The sequence below is a fragment of the Protomyctophum parallelum genome (genome assembly GCF_964188405.1).
Source record: "Protomyctophum parallelum genome assembly, chromosome: 15".
NCBI classification, from domain to species: domain Eukaryota; kingdom Metazoa; phylum Chordata; class Actinopteri; order Myctophiformes; family Myctophidae; genus Protomyctophum; species Protomyctophum parallelum.
In genome coordinates this window covers 46,465,369-46,483,566 of record NC_139710.1, presented here as the reverse complement: position 1 = coordinate 46,483,566, position 18,198 = coordinate 46,465,369, and the positions used below count along the sequence as shown (strand labels likewise).

At 43.9% G+C, this 18,198-nt stretch overlaps 1 protein-coding gene across 4 annotated transcripts in view; it reads right to left on the bottom strand.

Annotated features, from left to right (window-relative positions):
• The window catches only part of LOC310872792 (transcription factor 7-like 1-B), a 38,670-nt gene continuing 20,472 nt past the window's right edge, over nt 1-18,198 (bottom strand). Inside the window, exons 4-12 of one of the 4 annotated variants that reach the window (XM_083784923.1) lie at nt 17,503-17,586; nt 8,519-8,654; nt 8,110-8,212; nt 6,937-7,020; nt 3,657-3,800; nt 2,898-3,108; nt 2,083-2,190; nt 1,778-1,829; nt 1-726 (exon numbers count right to left, since the gene is read on the bottom strand). In XM_083784923.1, coding sequence (XP_083641049.1) covers nt 221-726; nt 1,778-1,829; nt 2,083-2,190; nt 2,898-3,108; nt 3,657-3,800; nt 6,937-7,020; nt 8,110-8,212; nt 8,519-8,654; nt 17,503-17,586 — 1,428 coding nt within the window. In that variant the 3' untranslated portion in view covers nt 1-220. The remainder of the gene's footprint in view (nt 727-1,777; nt 1,830-2,082; nt 2,191-2,897; nt 3,109-3,656; nt 3,801-6,936; nt 7,021-8,109; nt 8,213-8,518; nt 8,655-17,502; nt 17,587-18,198) is intronic. The other 3 variants (XM_083784924.1, XM_083784925.1, XM_083784926.1) reach the window with 3 other exon arrangements.

Genomic DNA, 18,198 nt, shown 5'->3' with positions numbered 1-18,198 from the left:
AACTTTACAAAAAATACATTTTTATTTCATTGAGAGATGTAGAAAAGGAGGCGATCAAATATTGACCAATAATATTTCTTCCTTTTCATTATTTAGAAAAAAAGTTGTTCTAATACCTATTTCAAAGAAAAGCAATATACAGCACAATAAATGGGGAGGACCATAAAAACAACAAAAAAGGTTTTTTGCAAAAGAAGAAGAAGAAGGAAAAAAAAACAATTTAGTCATTCGATTTGGTTACCAAGGAGAGGGGCTGTGACTGGAACAGAGCATGATGGGAGTGGAGGGCCGCCTGGTGGAACGGGGAGGGAGGGGAGAGCATGGAGGGGTGCAGGGAAGTGAAGGGGATTGGCCGAGTGAGAATGGGGCTCGAATGGCTACCTGAATGGATGGAGATGGCGGGGTGGTGGTGGTGGTGGTGGTGGGAGGAGGAAGAGGAGGAGGAGGATGAAGAGGAGGAGGAAGAAGAGGAGGAAGATGACGCGGATCCGGGAGCTTTCCCGGGCAGGTGGAAATGGTGGTGCATGCGTCCCTCCGGCTTGGTGGTGAGAGACAGCGGCTGGGCCTGCTCCGAGTGAGTGGCGGCTGGCGCGGCCGGAGACGCCAGCGCCGCCGAGGGCGTGGCCGGGGAGTCCAGCATGCTGCCGTGAGACGACGCGGGGCTGTCGCACATCTTCTCCGAGGGAAGGTACTGAACGCACTGCTTCTTGTTCCTTATCGAGAAGTCTGAGGAGAGGCAGAAAAATTATATTATGCGTTGGTCTAACATTTTGATAAGAGTCCCTCGACAATGCTCGTCAGATGACAGGCGGGGGGTATGGACATATTGACATGACCTTGTCCGTTGGCAATATAATGTTCTTATTTTGATAAGACCCAATTACTGAAAGGGTGTTCTTCAGAATATGTATGACACTGATTTACTATAACACAATGGCACATAATCATTAGGAGTCCACTAGGACAGTGGTTCTCTAACTTTTTATTTTCACCGACCCCCATAACTCTGAGAGTGCACGAATGGAACCAAATGGAGCCGGATACATTTGGTACATTTGGTTCCATTTCTGCACTCTCAGAGTTACAGACCTGTAAAAGGGCAAGCAAGGCTATAGCTCTTTATTTATATAATATTATTGTCCACTCATTTGTATGTCCATGGTAAAAACAAAAGTTTTGACAAAAATGTCCACCACAAGCCAACATGGCGATGATTCAGGAAGAGGGGTCGACATAAAACAGAGGATGGGTGCGATGGAGTCTGACGAAAGAAAACACGTGGATTAAAATAAATAGATGCACGACAGAATTCAAACACGTATCCTACGCATATACCCAACGGCGACAATAAATGCGTTAACAATGGAAATAAATCTGCCGCCATGATCCGACTCGACATAACAGCAGTGAGCGGTGAAACACTGAAAAGAGACCGGCGGCGTGGGTGGAGCAGATGGCGATGGTCTTACTGTTGCACCGCAGCAGACATACCTGCCTCTATTAGCACTGAACCTCATATGCTGCTTGTCAACGTGTAGAGGAGGAGGAGGGAGTTAGTAGAGAGGTGTTAGTGTTAGTGAAGGAAATACATACATAAATAAATAAATAAAACCAAACAAAGGGATGCTTGGACCTATGCTGGTCTGCAACGACCAATTCCTTAGGCATTGCAAGCTGAGTAAAGCATATATATACTGTAAGGTAATTTTATACAGATTGTGTTGTTTTTGTTCCACTATAAGAAGGGACCAACAGAAAGGAGAGAAAAGCCCCTTACCCTCTGGTGTTGAGTCTGGCTTATTATCTCTCTTCCTCTTTTTCCGTTTTCCCTGCACAGATAAAAAACAACAATGCTGTCAGAAAAGGGGGAAAAAAAAGAAAGAAAGAAAAACGTCTCACAAACAAAGGGAAAGCAATCTGCTTCAGTCCATGAGAACAAAAGTGTAGTTTTTTTTTGTCATTACTTGAAACAAACAATTAAAATTGTCTTTCAGGCTTTAGTGAAAACATATCCCACTCGTGGAGACCACTTTTTGCTGGTGGTTGAGAGAGATGGAATACGCGACGAGAAGAGCCACTCACATAGTTATCTCGTGCTGACCAGCCGGGGTAGAGCTGCGAGTGTAGTTGCCTCTCTTTCCTCGCCAGCTCATAGTATTTGGCTTGTTCCTCTCTTGATAGGGAGTGCCACTGCAGACAAAGGAATAAGAAGTCAGTGGATATTGTGTTAGGGTATGTTACATATATGCCAACACAATTGCCTACAAGCAACACGCATGCAAATGCACACGCTCAATGTGGGCACATGCGTGCACACACACACACACACACACACACACACACACACACACACACACACACACACACACACACACACACACACACACACACACACACACACACACAGTTATTTAGTTAGATATTCTGTTGTGTTACTTTATTGTTTTCTATTGACCACAAATGTTAAGAAAGTTATTTAGATAGCATATTGTTTAGACAGACATTAGGCGTATTGTTTAACTAGTATCCTAGTTCCTTGGAGGCACTGCATTGTTCTTTCTGTCTGCACTCTGCTCACTCTGCTTATGGCGCAAATTGAAATATATATTCTTTCAAAGTGAATGTATAGGCCTGAGGCCGATTCTAAAAATGCCTCTAAATCCTGACCTAAGGTTTCTGAAAAACTTCTAATATTTATATAGCAGAATCAAAATGTTTACATTTTTGAATACTGTACATACTGTACAGAACCCAAATATGGGTTCCCGATCTGAGTGGGTAAAACACCAAAATGGGTTCCCGCGCAGAATGGGTTAACTCAGGTCTAAATGGGTTAAGTCCTTTTTCCACCACTGGTCTCTCCACTATAAAGTGATTCTAGTTGTGTCTGTGCTCACCCGTCTCCCTAGGATCTGGTTGATGGCGGCGCTCTCTTTCAGAGTGCACTCAGCCACTACTTTGGCCCTCATCTCCTTCATGTAGAGCATGAAGGCATTGAGAGGTTTCTTGATGTGTGGCTTCTTCTCTTCCTCCTTCTTGGCCGGCCCCGGGGATTTTCTGCTGAAACCAGGCATTTCAAAATACGTTGAGATGGGACCATAGCAGCTGCTTCGGGAGATGATGACAAATACAAGTACAACTTTTGGTAAAGCACGAGTCAACGAGAAGGATGTATACATCAATGCAGTGGTTTTCAAATGTTTTGTTGTCCAAGGCACACCGATGATGGGCAAGACAAAATCTTGAGGCACACCTGTATTCACATCTGCAAGCATCTGTGTCGCAATGTGACATGTTGTGAGCTTGTAGATTATTATTCTTATTTATGTATTTACCTTTTAATTTAAAAGAAAATGATTATTAATATTAATATTCACCTTTTATTTCACCTATAATGACATGGCCAAAATAGATTTGTCAGATTTAAAGTGGTTAAAATATCGATATTTCTACGATATAGAATTTGCCTCTGTATTGGGAAATTAGCACTGATATCCTAAATCCTAAAAAAGAATCGTATAGCTGTAAACATTGCAATAATAATGTGTGCTTGTCAAAACTTGTCTCCTGGCACACCAGTGTGCCTCGGCGGCACACCGCCAGAGAACTGCTCCGACGGTGTGTAAACGGACTGCTTAGACTAGAAGGACTCTTACGCATGCATTGAAGGGCTGATGTTGTCACTGTTGGGTTCCTGCTTGATGGCCGGCGAGACGATGGCGGGGTGCGGGATGCCCGTCTGGTGCAGGCCGTGCGGGGGGTGGCTCACCATGTGCGGCGAGAAACGGCTGGACACCAGGCTGAGAGGAAACAAAGACCACAACGTTAGGACCATTGAACTCATTCCCTGCCATTCTCTTTTTTTAACGTTACCACAAATCTGGCATTAACCACTTAATACACTTCCGTCAAATCGTCCTTTGACAAATAATGAAAAGTGCGCCAGGTTTGCAGAAAAAAAAGAACCTGTGTTCCAATGGATCCAATGCTAAATATTTAACCAATGAAAAGAGCTTGTGACAATAGTCACAAGCTCTTTTCATTGGTTAAATATTTACAAACCCAAAGAGAGGGTCAACCACTTTCAACTATTTTAGTCAATTTTTGACCATTTCTGTCTAAAATGACATGCCCAAAATAAGGTGCCCTGTTTGAAAGTGCTTAACCCCGGCGTAAAAAAGTTTGAACAGGCCCCGCCTCATCAGCGCCTCGCCACCGCTGCATGTCAGGTCAAATTCAGTGTGAAAACTGGCTCCGTCTAGACGTAAATCATACAACACAATGAGCTACATGCTTGGTTTTTGTTCAAATATAGACTTTTTCAAAAGCCCCTTTATTCAGCCACGGCTGGAGAAAAGTGGAGTGTGTTGTTGCCATGGTGACAGCATGGCCCTGACACCTGAAACCACTTTCCTCAACACGTTCCAAACCGTGGAGGGCCTTCGACAGCCGTGCGTTCGCACAGAGTACCTTCACATACATAAGCGACTGCCTTACTTTTCCAATTGTTAACACAATGGAGCATTGTAGTGGACAACGGCAGGGAATTAAGTTCCACGCACCTCTTGCCACGCATTCTTATAATGTGTTACAATGGAAAATCTTTCAGTGCTTAAGAAAACAAAAGAAAAGGTAAAAAAGGAATCTCATAAAAGTCTAGACTGTCATACCAGTCAACATACACAACAGCCCTGTGCTTAAGGATTGCAGGAGCAGCCTCCCTCCCTCCCTGCCATACATGGTTAGCTCATATGCCAAGCAAATCTCTTTTTTAACGATATAAGCAATTATCCTTTCTTTGGCTTGCATTGAAAACCTGCACACTTCAGCAACTGTCATATTAGAAATACCCTATTGGGTGGTTTTACATAATGGCACATAATCATAATACCTAACGTTTCTTCATAATAATCTCCTCTAAAACGCTGGCCGGAAGTAATGTCCGTAACAGGTTCCGGTTTAGCGCTAATCCGTTTCTTTCCTTTGTTTTTGCAATATACAACACACCTACTTGCAATGTATTCTTAGAGTGCGTTCGGAAATACCGCACCGGAGCGCAATCACCTATTAGTTTGCATTGCACAGTGCGCTCAGTGCGCTATTTCCGAACGCGCCCTCAATGTACTGCTAAACCAGGAACTGTTATAGACTACTGCTGCAAGGCATTATGGTCAATGTAAAAACACTGAATAACTAATTATAATAGCTCTTTACAACATTTCATGCAGGGCAGCATCATCAGAAATATGTGTTGCCTCGGGGATGAAGTTGTCAGCTAAAATTGTCCAATGCTACCTGAGACATCTAAGATTTCCCAGTTTGTAACAAAGCCATTGTAAAAGTTAGTCTTAGTGGCACGATAAAGCATCCTCGATAAGGACGCTGAGGCTTGCCCCGTGCACAGATGACAGACGCACACACACGCTGATATTTGCTGCTTTTCATTTCATTCACATGATTTCGTTGCAGTTTTTAAAAGACACTAGATCAATAACAGTGAGCACGGACCAAACAATAGCAGTTAGTCGACACAACAATGTAATCTCATAAAATATCTGAGGAATTTGCTGGCGATACGGTGCTTTCACTGCCATTTCTTCTTAGCCAGATTTTATATTTTAGCTTATGCTAACAAGGGGGTGCCATTGTTGTCCCCCGGGGATAAAACAAGGCCTGCTATGTTTTTACAGACCACGGTTAGCCCTTGATAAATCACACACAGCTGTTTCAACTAACGGACGATAGTGAGACTCAGTCAGAATGTTAACATTAACAAAATCTGCTGTGCTACACAGGTTTCAACCCAAAAAAGAAATCTTACTTTGCACTAGCAAATTTACCCCAGCATGCCTAATTCTACCTAATCCAGGTTCTGTAGTTAATGTTTTAATCAAAGGTTATTTCTCTCTTGCTGCAAAAAAGTGCCCGGCTAGCCAGATTTGTGTCATGACTAACTTGGAATATCACATAATGCAACGTCCTTCAGGTGTGTCATGGAATGTGCAATAATGTGTCCAGCCAGTTCATTCTTCAACTGGAGCTACAAATACTATTGATCACACAGAGACCCTTTTCAATATTTCATCTCATATGAACACCGGAAGGCTGCACTACAAATCTTTCTGATTTTGACAGCGGGTCAGTGAGTTAAGTCTGATGGGACTTGTAGTTTCAGATGAGCTTTGATTTGTCCTAATCGATTCTTGGCCCTTTCATCTTTGTGTGTGTGTGTGTGTGTGTGTGTGTGTGTGTGTGTGTGTGTGTGTGTGTGTGCGTGCGTGCGTGCATGCTCAGAAGATTGGCCTGACTGTGGAAGTTTAGAAAAAAAGTCTCAACCTCGTCTCAGATATTAGACCTCACATTCCTTTGTAGTTTTGACACCACTGATGTCTGAAATAGAACGTACATCTGTCCTATCTTATGGGTAATTTCACCTGATATTCCATTCTACGCTCTTCCACAGAGATATTAAATTATAGGCAATAATATTCAAGCTACTTCCTCAAATTATTGCAGTGGCAGCTTAACAAAAGAAGCCTTTCTATCAATGTTTTATTGAGTATCATATTGGAAATGGAACAAAGATAATGGCAAATGTCACCAAAAGTTCCTCAATAATTTGCTCACGTACAGTGGAAAAGTTTTGTCAATAACGACATTAAGCAATAAATTGTGAATGAACCAACGGAAACATACCTACCGCATATCTTACATGTTGCAATATTTCAAAAGTTTGCAAAAAAAACCATTTGCTTCAGTGAGAACACGTAATGATAACCAAAAAGGGCCTTTTTGCATGTTTCTACCCCTTGTACTGTTTAAAACCGCTTGGCAAAGCGTGCAAGTTAAACGTGATTACAGCATGTCATATAACCTGTACATATTAGATATCCCCCTCTGGGAATGTGGGGGTGTCGCTGAACATGATCCACTCACCTGGACATGGATGCATTCATGGCTAGCGCCGGATAGGGGTGACGGAAACCCCCCGGGGGGATGGAGTACATGTGCTGGCCCTGCCTGAGAGAGAGACAGCCAGAGAGGACGAGAGAAGGAGAGGGAGAGAGAGAGAGAGAGAGAGAGAGAGAGGAGGCTACGGTGAGAGGTGGATCAAACACAGCTGACAGACAAAAAAAATAAAACACCAGCACTAATCCTCTCCTCATCAACTCAAATCCCCTTGCTTGCGGAACAGCAGCGTTGCAATTGATTACAACACCCGTAGCAAGAACCCATAAATGCTCAGGATTTATCCCGGTCAACTCAAATGTTATAATTTATTGTTGTTTTGATATGGTACACCTGCACCTACATTATGGAACATAAAAAGTGTAAAAAAAATAAATAACAGCCTACAGTGAAATCGCAGTCAGTTTGATTTGCTGGCTAGCAGCTGCGTGACACCAGTCAAGAGGTTATGCAGAGCAATGCATCTAGGTCCCTAGGTAGAATCCAAAATGACTACTCTTCAGCAATCTGTTGGGCTTTCCTTTTTATTAATCGTTTTTGAGGGCTAGCCCCTCCAACGTCTGGCTTTCGAACATTAGGTCTATGGACCTATAGTCTATGGACTTTTAATGTTTGTTTAGAGTACAATGTTTGTTTAAAGAAGTGAAGCACACCTCACTTCTTTTTGTTGATTGATTGATTGATTGATTTTGTTTAATCAAACCCATACCTGTATATTACATTCTGTTGGCCTACCATTTTAAACTCATTTACTGCCAAGGATGACTTTGATGACTATTTGGGGCTTTTACTGATTGGGGTTTGAGACCACTCTTTACCACCGTCTGCTTAGCTCTCAGTAAATTACTTAAATTGTATTGCATTACTGCTTGTTTTTTAATGTCGTTGCCTTGCTTTTCTTTTATGCTTTGCTTTTATTTTATTCTCCATTGTTCTGTAAAGCACTTTGAGCTGCATTTGATGTCATGAAAGGTGCTATACAAATAAAGTTTTATTATTATTATTATTATTATTATTAAAGAACCTGGACTTGAGTACTTGTTTCTAAGTAAGATAAATTAGGGAATACAAGTACTGAACAGATGAAGGTAATATTCTCAAATGCAACAGTTTTTAACTAAATGAAGGAGAGTAACTCACTGTGGCACGAGCCAGCCCAGAGGGTGTGCGATCTGGCCCACGGCTCCAGGAGACAGAGGGTAGTACGGCGAGAGCTCCGACGGGTGAGGAGTCCGAGGAATACCTGCATGACAACAACAAGCTGAAGCACAACGTACTGTACCTGCTAGTCAGAATCAAACTTTATTGTCACATCACATTACAAGTAACATGGGTGAAATTCTTGTTTGTGCATAGTACATGACTAATCTACATGGTACAATATGTATGCATATAAAAGTAATTAAATAATAGTGATGTAGCCTATGTGTATATATAAAGTAGTCTCTACTAAAAGGAGTAGTATGGAGAGTGGAGATAAAAATAGCCAGATTAAATAAAGTTTTAAGTTGTTATGGTTTGGGGGGGGGGAACCAACAAGGTGACGTACCTGTCTTTGGGTCTAGTATCTCTGGGGAGAGGTGTGAGGGTGGCGTGCCCGGGGAGAAGTGTTCGTTGCTGTAGGTGATTAGGGGGGTCAGCGGGTGGACATGGTGGGCATGCTGTACCACTGGGACCTTGTTGGACTGTGAAAGAGAAAGAGAGAACAGATAAAGAGGAGGAGGTTAGGAGCTGATAAGCACGGCGCTCTGACGCCTCTGGCACACACTATTCAAAACACAGCAGCATGTGATATCATCTGATATTATGCATCTGTTCAGGAGCTTACACGTAACACATTATACACAACGTGTTTATCACAGGGAAGCATCTCAAACTCGCCAATGCATTGATACAGCAGTGGTTCTCAACCTGTGTGGGTCCCCACATGATTTGTCCCCAGATGACAGACAGTAAAGTGACAAAATTTAAGGACAAAAACAAACACAGTTTGACACAGAGTCAAACTGGTGCTTGTCATTGCGGGGGTTCGGGTGTCAGTTCAAATATGATTGTTTTGGGGTCCCCAGTTCAAATATGATTGTTTTGGGGGGGTCCCCAGTTCAAATGTGATTGTTTTGGGGGGTCCCCAGTTCAAATATGATTGTTTTTGGGGGGGGGGGGGGGGGGTCCCCAGTTCAAATATGATTGTTTTGGTGGGTCCCCAGTTCAAATATGATTGTTTTGGGGGTCCCTCCCCTGCAGTTCAAATTTTTCTGAAGGGTCGTGGCCCTGAAAGGCTTAAGAGCCAGACAGTGCATTACAGTACCACACATTACATCTCCTGACTCCTGCTGGTCAATGGCATTAGCATGTTGTTGCTTCATACATTTTGTTCTTAATTATTATTATTTCAAAACCTTTTCAGAAACATCACCAAAAAATAACAACCATTTGAAGTGAGGGGCGCTCTTATCATCGTGACGTAACATGTCAATTTGCTCGTCCACATATGACGTACATTCTCCATTCATTGTCAATGGTAATTTAATTATTTGTGTAAGACGAAAAGTAGTAGTGAAAATAGCCGATCTACAAGCTTGTTGTGAGCTTGTAGATCTGCTCATTTCACTAGTTTGGGTCCCGGGAGACAATAAATGTATGGGTCACGGCCGGGCTAAAAGGTTTGGGAACCACTGTGTTAGAGTACCTGTGTGTTTGAACTATCCTGAGTGCAGCGCCTTCCACAGTAAACAACAGACATGTGCATGTGAATGTGAATGTGACGGGCCGTATTATGATGCAATCTGGACCGGCACCAAGGAACACTGAAAAGCCTTGCGGACACATGCCAAGACCATTACAGTCATTTAGTGGAGGAGAGAACTGTTTGTTCAGCCCAACAAGCAAAACAACAGCGCCGCCAGTCCAGAAGTCACACCGGCACCTCATGCACACACACACACACACACACACACACACGTGTGCACGCTCGCTCATACGCACACACACACACACACACACACACACGTGCACATACGCACACATGCATGCACGCGCGCGCACTCACTCACTCACAAAATGAGACTAAGAATAAATGGCTACCCATAATCAACTAGAAAGATTATCAATCCCACATTTTCTACAGCAATCCATCCATTTATAGGAATATAGAAAGTGGATGCCAACACTAATACAGCTTATCTTGGATATTGATATTATGACAAAATCTAAATGAAGTCATGACAACAACGATGTCATGTCATCATGTCAAGAATGCCCAGAGTGTTTTATAGGAATTCCATCATGATTTTTGTTTTTTCTACGTTGTTGTTAAAGATACTTTAATCGATTTAGACCTGTTGTATCTGGACGCTACCTCTGTGTCTCATTCGTTTGTTTTTTTAATACCGCCGGTAAGAATTTGAAGGTTTTCAGAAAACGTAGGTTAGGTTTCCAGAAGGCGTTTTTAGAATTGGACTACAGGTCTAAACGGGTTAACAATAGTACCACGTGTGGTGAGGAAACCCAGACCCGTGGCTGTGGCCCAATCGTCATCATCATGCTGACCTGACCAGTACTGGACAATGACAACGACAACAACAACAATGATGGTGGTGGTGGTGAAGATGATGACGACGATGATGATGATGATGAAGACAATAATAATAACCAGCGTCTCTGCTTTCATTAGGGTAGTGTTTGGCCTCGCAGTCATTTCCCCTGGCTGCTCCGCTGAATAGAGCGCTTGTTGGCTCAACTTGTCACATGGGAGGGTCAGGGGGTGGGGGGGGTGGTGGTGGTGGTGGTGGCGGGGGGGAGAAAGGAGTCTTGTTCCTCCAGCCTAACCTTTCTTCAATACCCCGCCCGCCCCCCCCCCCCCCCCCCCCCCCTCCTCCTCGGTTTCTCGTCTCTCCAACCAACGTGGTCTGGTAAGGGAACAAGGTTTGCATTGAGACTTCTGTACTCTCTTACTTCACGCTGCTTAGAATTGTTCCAAATTTTAGCCGTGCCTCTTTTTTTTCTCCTTTTTTTTTTTCTTGCTACGTTTATTTTTTAAGGCAGGTCCAACCTTTCCTTCTCTTTTTTTTTTAAACCCTTAGCAAACGTATTTCGCCCCCACGTCTAAAGGCGTACTTTGATTCGGGGTAATGCCAGCCCTAGTGAAGAAAATATTTACTGGTGTGAAACAAGGACTATATTAAGATCACTTTACTTAGAACAGATCTTTTTATGTTTTCCCTAAACCTGGAGAGCGTGTAAGGTCAATATGTTTGAAAGTCCTACATTAGGTGTTGCGGAAACGAGATTTCGTACAACACAGAAAAGGCTTTGATATAATTTTATGGCAGGAAAAAAATGCTTTATGGAGATTGCAACCCCAGATCCCACATGTCATGTATATTTCAGCTGTGCTTTGTTGCTCTACTTCAACAATGTGCCTGAATTCTCCCTATATTGTGCATGCTGTTTGAGTGAGACCTCTAGACCTGTGGGTGCCAACACATTTTGGGAAGCACTTCAGTTAGAATTCGAAATTAAGCTCATTAATAATTCATATTCTGGAATACGCCAATCGTGTGTTTGCTTTGAACAGATTTTATAAGTATAAAGGCACCAGTTTCGACATCACAATTCCAGTATTAATTTAAATTAAGTGGCCCAAAGAACTGTGATTGTACAATTGAGTGTGCACGTGCAAAAATATTTTTTACTTGCCGCCTACCTGTTGAGCCGGTCACTACCGAAGAGAGGTTATACCATGGTCAACATTTCACAAAGACGGCGACCTCATAAGGAAAACGCCCTACTTTGGAGCCGTTTCACAGTTAAATAAACAAAACACTGTAAAAAGTAAAGCACGGGGTATTAATTTCTTGCTAATGAATTAAGCTCTAGCAAACACAAAAAGCAGTCATGTAAAATTGTGGCTCAGTGTTGGTGTAAAACTAAAGTCGCGACCCATCAATACCTTCATTCAGTTGCTTTATGTGTAGGGGTAATATTCCTCAAACCCGCGACAGCTTCATATGCTCAGCTTCATGATCCATGGGCAAGGTGTAATAAGGAAACCACATGGAACATGAGCTGTGTTTTAAATATAAACAACATCTACGTGACAGGACGGATACAGAGCAACCTGGAACCAGATGGTATCTGCATTGACAGACAGCCGAAATCATGCTCTTTACATAGACGTGCTTGTTGAGAACTGGCCTGCAACATAGTGCAGAGTACCTCGCGGCTCGCAAGCAACAACACCGGGACCTGGTATTAGAGCAGGCTCGACATAGTAGCAGGAAGATGAAAAATAGCAAAAAGGTTGCTGAGCCAGTGCAGAGAATAGGTGTCTCTCTGTTAAGAGGTTTTGGGGCTAAAGAGGCAGAGGTGGCAATACCTCGATGGGCTGTTCAACTTGGAACGGTGCTAAGAAAAGCACAGTCCTTGGTCAATGTGGGTGGAGGGGTGGATTTCATTCAAGCAAACATGTTTTTGGATCCTGCACATCTGAATTGAATTACTAGGCAAACAGCCGACGGGGAAGAGAGCTTAGAACAAACTGAATAACCCTGCAGCTTTGTGTGCCTTTCTGCTAGGCAATTCTGGGTGGGAGGTTCAGAGGCCTTTTCAAAACGGCCAGGAAAGACAGGGTGAAAAAGAATGCCTGGCATGCTGAGAAATCCAAGCCTTGTTTGTCAACGCCAACAGGAAGCGGACGTGAGAGGGGTCTGCCTGTGTCGTATGCCTTTAGAATCAGCCCTTCCTAAAGCCGTGCCATTCATCACAGACAACTTGCTGCTTTACCTCTACCCATCGCCTTTGAAAAGGTCAATGGCACTAATATTCTAGGTTAGAATAATAAAGCATGCTGTGTCATGTTACTGGAGTCGGTCAGCAGCAGTAGTGCGACCATTCTCTACGGTCATTAAAGGGCGCACACACACACACACACACCCACCCACACACACACACACACACACACACACACAGATGACAAGGCATATACTAAAAACAAGCTCAGTGGGATATAACGCCAAACTCAATATCTTTGTGCTATGTAATTCAATAAGAAATATCTGTAAATTGATTAAGCTTCAGAAATATTTTTTCTTTAACATTGACATGTTAAAGAAAAGCTAAGCGATGCGATAACTGACACATTCTATGACCTTATCATTTTGACTTTCAGATCCACATTCCTCATGTCTGATGTATCTGCAGTGGCCCAGCAGGACTGCAGACCTCAGATCAGTATTCAGTTCGCAGGCCTGCAGAAGCCTTTGATTTCATCATGGACCCTGGATGTTCATTGCTTAATGCAAAATGTGAAAGTCTCACCGGACACACCAAGCCAAAGGTCTGCAGCAGAAAATATGGGCCAAGAAGAGGAGTAAGTAAAGGAAAATGTTTTTCCTTCTTTCTTTTTTATCTGCCTCATCGTCACTCAGCATCTCAATGGAATCTGTCATGTGTCCAACAATGTGTTGAAAACAGCACTGGACACACTTGAGGGCGAAAAACAAAAGGCATCTCTGGAATGCTGCTCAGGAGGACCACGCAGCACTTCAATTCGTTTAGAAATTTGGTGACTAAGTGACTTATGACATGCTGACAAGAGCAGGTCTCTTGTTGTCTTGATTACTCTACAGTGTCTACACACTAATACAATATTGAAACAGAGAGCAGGGTTCTTCTGTGTCTGTCAAGACTCAAGTTCAGACCAGCCCATATGTGAGTCCTGATCTGATAAGTGATGGTGGGGCAGTCACTCGGGTCAGTGCTACCTCATTAGAGTGTCACTGCTCCTTTTAAACCAACATAATAGTCGAGCGCTTGTCACATAATGACACATAGAATGGGCCCTCCCGGACAAATTAACGTGAGTCACTGAATGACCTCAGCGGACTCGAGGAAGTATTCAGCCATGACAGCACTATCAACATGGCTGTAATAGGCATGTTGGCGTGATGATTGCTATATGAATGCACACGATCAGCCACCTTTCTCCACTCTCGAACTCTTCTCCTCCGTTCCGCTCTCCTCCTCAGCTTGAGCTCAGCCACTGCTTGCTGGACTGACAAGGTTGAGTCTCCCACACACTGCATCACCTGGGCCTGCAGCGCCTTTTGATGTTTTATTCATGAATAGACAGCTCTCTGAACACAGAGGCTGAGATGGGAGTGCTGGGGTGCCCGCATGTGTGTATATGGTTTGTAATGTGTGTGTGCCGTGCGGTGGTAAGGGATACCCGTAGAATAGCTTGTTCCCTCCTTCCCAGTCTATCCCCCGCAGCACATACACTCCAATCACCATCACAACCACTGTTACTACCAAAAGCAATACCAACTGAATGCTAAACAAACCTGTCTGTTGAATAATTGAGGATCTCGAGCCAGAGTGGGCTCCGGATTAGCATACAGGCCTCATGGACCCAATCTGCACAGTGACAGGACAGCTTTGCCCTCGACTCTCACTCCCACAGAAGGCTCTGATTTCCTACGTCTTGTGTATATAATATATACGCCTCTCTCTGTCTCCATTCCACACGGCCCGTGCCGTGATCGAGGGCAGAAAGTCAACATGCGGTTCCTCGTTAGCGAACGGTTTCGCCGCGTGTCAGAATCGGGGAGGAGCGCTAAGGTTGTGATGCTCATCACCGCTGTCATAATCTAAAGGCTCACTGCACTCCAGCCAGTAGAAGGCACTGATGACGCCACTGCTCATACCGTGGATCTGAGAAGCCAGATTAACCACTTTCAACTTGGCATCCCTACTTTGGGGATGTCATGAGAGACAACCTGTTTTTTCTTTTTTTTTTAATAGCAGTTTTTGGTGTCACGCGGCTATTTTCGCCGCGTGACACCATCGTACGACATTGTGCGTATAAAATAAGGCTTAAGTGGTTGATGAGGTTAAAACCACATGTACATGATGTGCCTACAAATCGATAGTAGATCAAATCACAGCCACTATGAAAAAACAATACGTATGTAATGTATTGAAGAATATCATATAAATGTTTTAAGGCCGGTCCAAATGTTCCTTCTTTTAAAACTTTTAATAACCCTCTGCTATTTTTGTCGCTTGAGCGACATCATCGTACAAGTGGTTAACGAGGTTAAAATAAAACCACATTGATATGACTCACCACTGCATAAGATCTCACTGCCGATATCTCTCCTAATCAATATTAGATCAAGCATTTTTGTAATCATTATTTAGATGTATTACAAGCTTGAATGTGACGACTGCAGGATCACATGAAGAAGGACCATGCCCGCTTCTCCTCAGGTCTCTCCTCTCTGGGTCCTCCTGTTGGCCCTGGCCAGTAATCCTTAGCCCCCCACACCCCCACCCCACCCCCATGGGCACCCATTCGCTCCCTCTGGTCTCATTAGTGCAGCGTGGGGGGGGGGGGGGGGACCTGGGGAGCCTGCAAGCCTGGGGAGCCAGCAGCAGCCTTCTGCTCACCCTCCCACTCCCGAGTGTGTCTCCTCTGGTGGTGGTAATGAGCACATAATCAGCCTGGCTCCCTGTCAGCCAGCCGCTAGCGCCAAAGAGGGGGCATGTGAGCTTCTGGCCCGGAGTGGGTGGGGGGTGGGGGAGGGTAAGGGCACAGTGGGGTGTGTTCTATTCTGTGTGCCCAGGGTATACAGTAGTATACTGCCTGGTACCAGGCAGCAACCACCAGACAAGCTACTTCCCATCACACACACATCAAATGACCCTCTCCTCTGAGGGCTGCTGAGATCACCGGATCGAGGCCGTGAACACTTCCTCTTGGAAGTTCACATGATGTTTCAACTCTCTCTGAACTTCACAGAGAGAGTTGACAGAGCAGCGTAAACAATTATGTTATTTGCATCCTGGGTCAGTGTGTCGCACAAATGTTTCACTTGAGCTGCATGGATATGCGCTGCTACCTACTGTCAAAATATATGTGTGTTTTTTTATATATATATAATATATATATATATATATATATATATATATATATATAATCACATTTATAATGTGTTTCTCTTGTCCCTAATAGCCCACGCCTAGCATAATTGTTTTGATACCTTTACAGTGCAAGGCATTTCCTGGTACTACTACTACTATAAATACTAGCATTTTACTATTATTACTTTTGTATTTTGCCATGATATGATTATTATCATGCCTATTATTAATCAAATATATTTGTTTGTGATAATGAAAAGAGTTTAAATAGTTCAAATAATTAGTTTACTACAAGGTATTACGGAGTTAATATTCATTTAAAAACAAGTAAAATATTCTCACAGAAAACAGCTCAACAACTTGCGTTCAATTTCCCAGGCATAATCTACAGTACACAACGTCCTCTGTCTGTATTGACCTTCTTGGATCAATGATGTTCAGTTGAGATAAAGGTCAAACTAATAGTGACAGGGTGCCAACACTGCAGCAAATGAAGTTTCCTTTCAAGTGAATCCTGCAGCAGCAACCATTGCAGCGCAGAGTGGAAACAATCCAACTAGTCCTCAAACTCTGCATCAAGTCTTCAATGGCCTCTTTCATTTCCGCCTAATTCAATTGACATTAACCCGCTCCTTGTACTTTCTTTCTCTCTTTCTCTCTCTCTCTCCGCTGTCCCACAATGCAAGAATCATGCATTTCATAATGTTATGCATTAAGTAAATAAGATAAAGGCAATTGGCTGGAACAAAACATTGAACAGAAGCTCTGTCTGACAGACAACCCAGCCGTGCGCGAGTCACTTAGGGGTCAGCACTTATTGTAATAAAATATCTTTAATTGGTTTCCAATTGAGACTGAAGTCAACCACAGAGCAGCTTTGGATTCCCCTGGGCGAGCTCCACTCTCCCCTTCGCAACAGCTTCCCATTGACCAGCCTCAATGGAGACTTTGTTGTTTGCATCGTTGTGCTTATGAGATCCGACGAATCCACCACAAACTAAACAGGCTCGTCTAGCCAGGACGCGTAAGGTCAAGGGGCTGAGTCACAGCGGTTGTTTGCCCACAGCGCAGCGAGGGTGGCTTAACGCTCTCCTCCATGCATAACTAAACACGACTTCCCCTACCAGAGATCACTCTGCATGTGATCTGACAGGTGATAGGAGCATGCATGGGACTCCATGCTCTTATTCAGAGGGCTGATCTAGACTGCTGTTTATCTAACGTTATCATAACCCTGCCTGTAGGACACAGCCTTCAGCAAAACCACACAGCCAACAGGTCCGCTGAGGTCCCACATTGTCTAGTGACTAGACAATGCGGGACCTCAGCACACCCGTCTGTGTGTGTGTGTGTAGACTCTAGTCAGAGACATCAGGATGACTGCTTCGCACCTGTGTGGGAAAAAAACTTATGAATGGCTAGGTGGTTCCAACTTGAATGATTTACAACGAGCTGAGTTATTGTGGCATGGACACACAGACAGCGTGGCTGTGCGGTGTGCAATAGTTAGCCTGCAGGTGCTGTTGTTGCTAGGTTTATAGTGGAGGAGGAGGAGGAGGAGGAGGAGGCTGCAGATGGACAGATAGGAGTGTTATAGTGTCTACTTACTAAATGCCCCGGGGTTGGAGAGCGGGAGTCTTTCAGTCCTGCTGATCCAGGGACGTCCAGAAGAGGCCATTTCATCTGCAGGTACTGTGGGCAGAAATGTAAGAAACAATATTATGAGCTTACATAACACACAAATAGGTGAGCATGCCATATATTACGCAACATTATCCACTGATGACTAGTGTTTTTAAACAAATTAAACAACATGCATTCCTAAAGGCGCCATTGCTGCAGTAACGCCAAATAAAACAGATTGAGATGTTACTGCTACGCTACAGGACAAACTTCACTATTTGCTGAGAGTGAACAAGTATGGGGTTGCAGTTTTTCCGAGAACATACATGAGGGTAATGAATGGCGTAAAGCGAGCCAACAGAGAGCCATAACTCTACCAGACACCTGTATGAGAGCCATTCTGCTGCCGGGGTCAGACAGTGGGCTCTGGCATGAGGACGGGGGGGGGGGGGAGAGGGAGAAAGAGAGAGAGAGAGAGAGAGAGAGAGAGAGAGAGCAATGTGAGCACAGTGGACTGACTGCTGGAGAACTGTGAAATTGCCGTTTGTCAAGGAAAAACAAGAGTCCAGCTGTGGGCGCCCATCGCTGAGCGGGTGGGAAGAGACAGCTGGAAGGAAGCCCCATCTTGAGGAGGATGAAGTTAAAGACTTGGGTGTGGACTTTGAGCTATGTCTGGTCTAT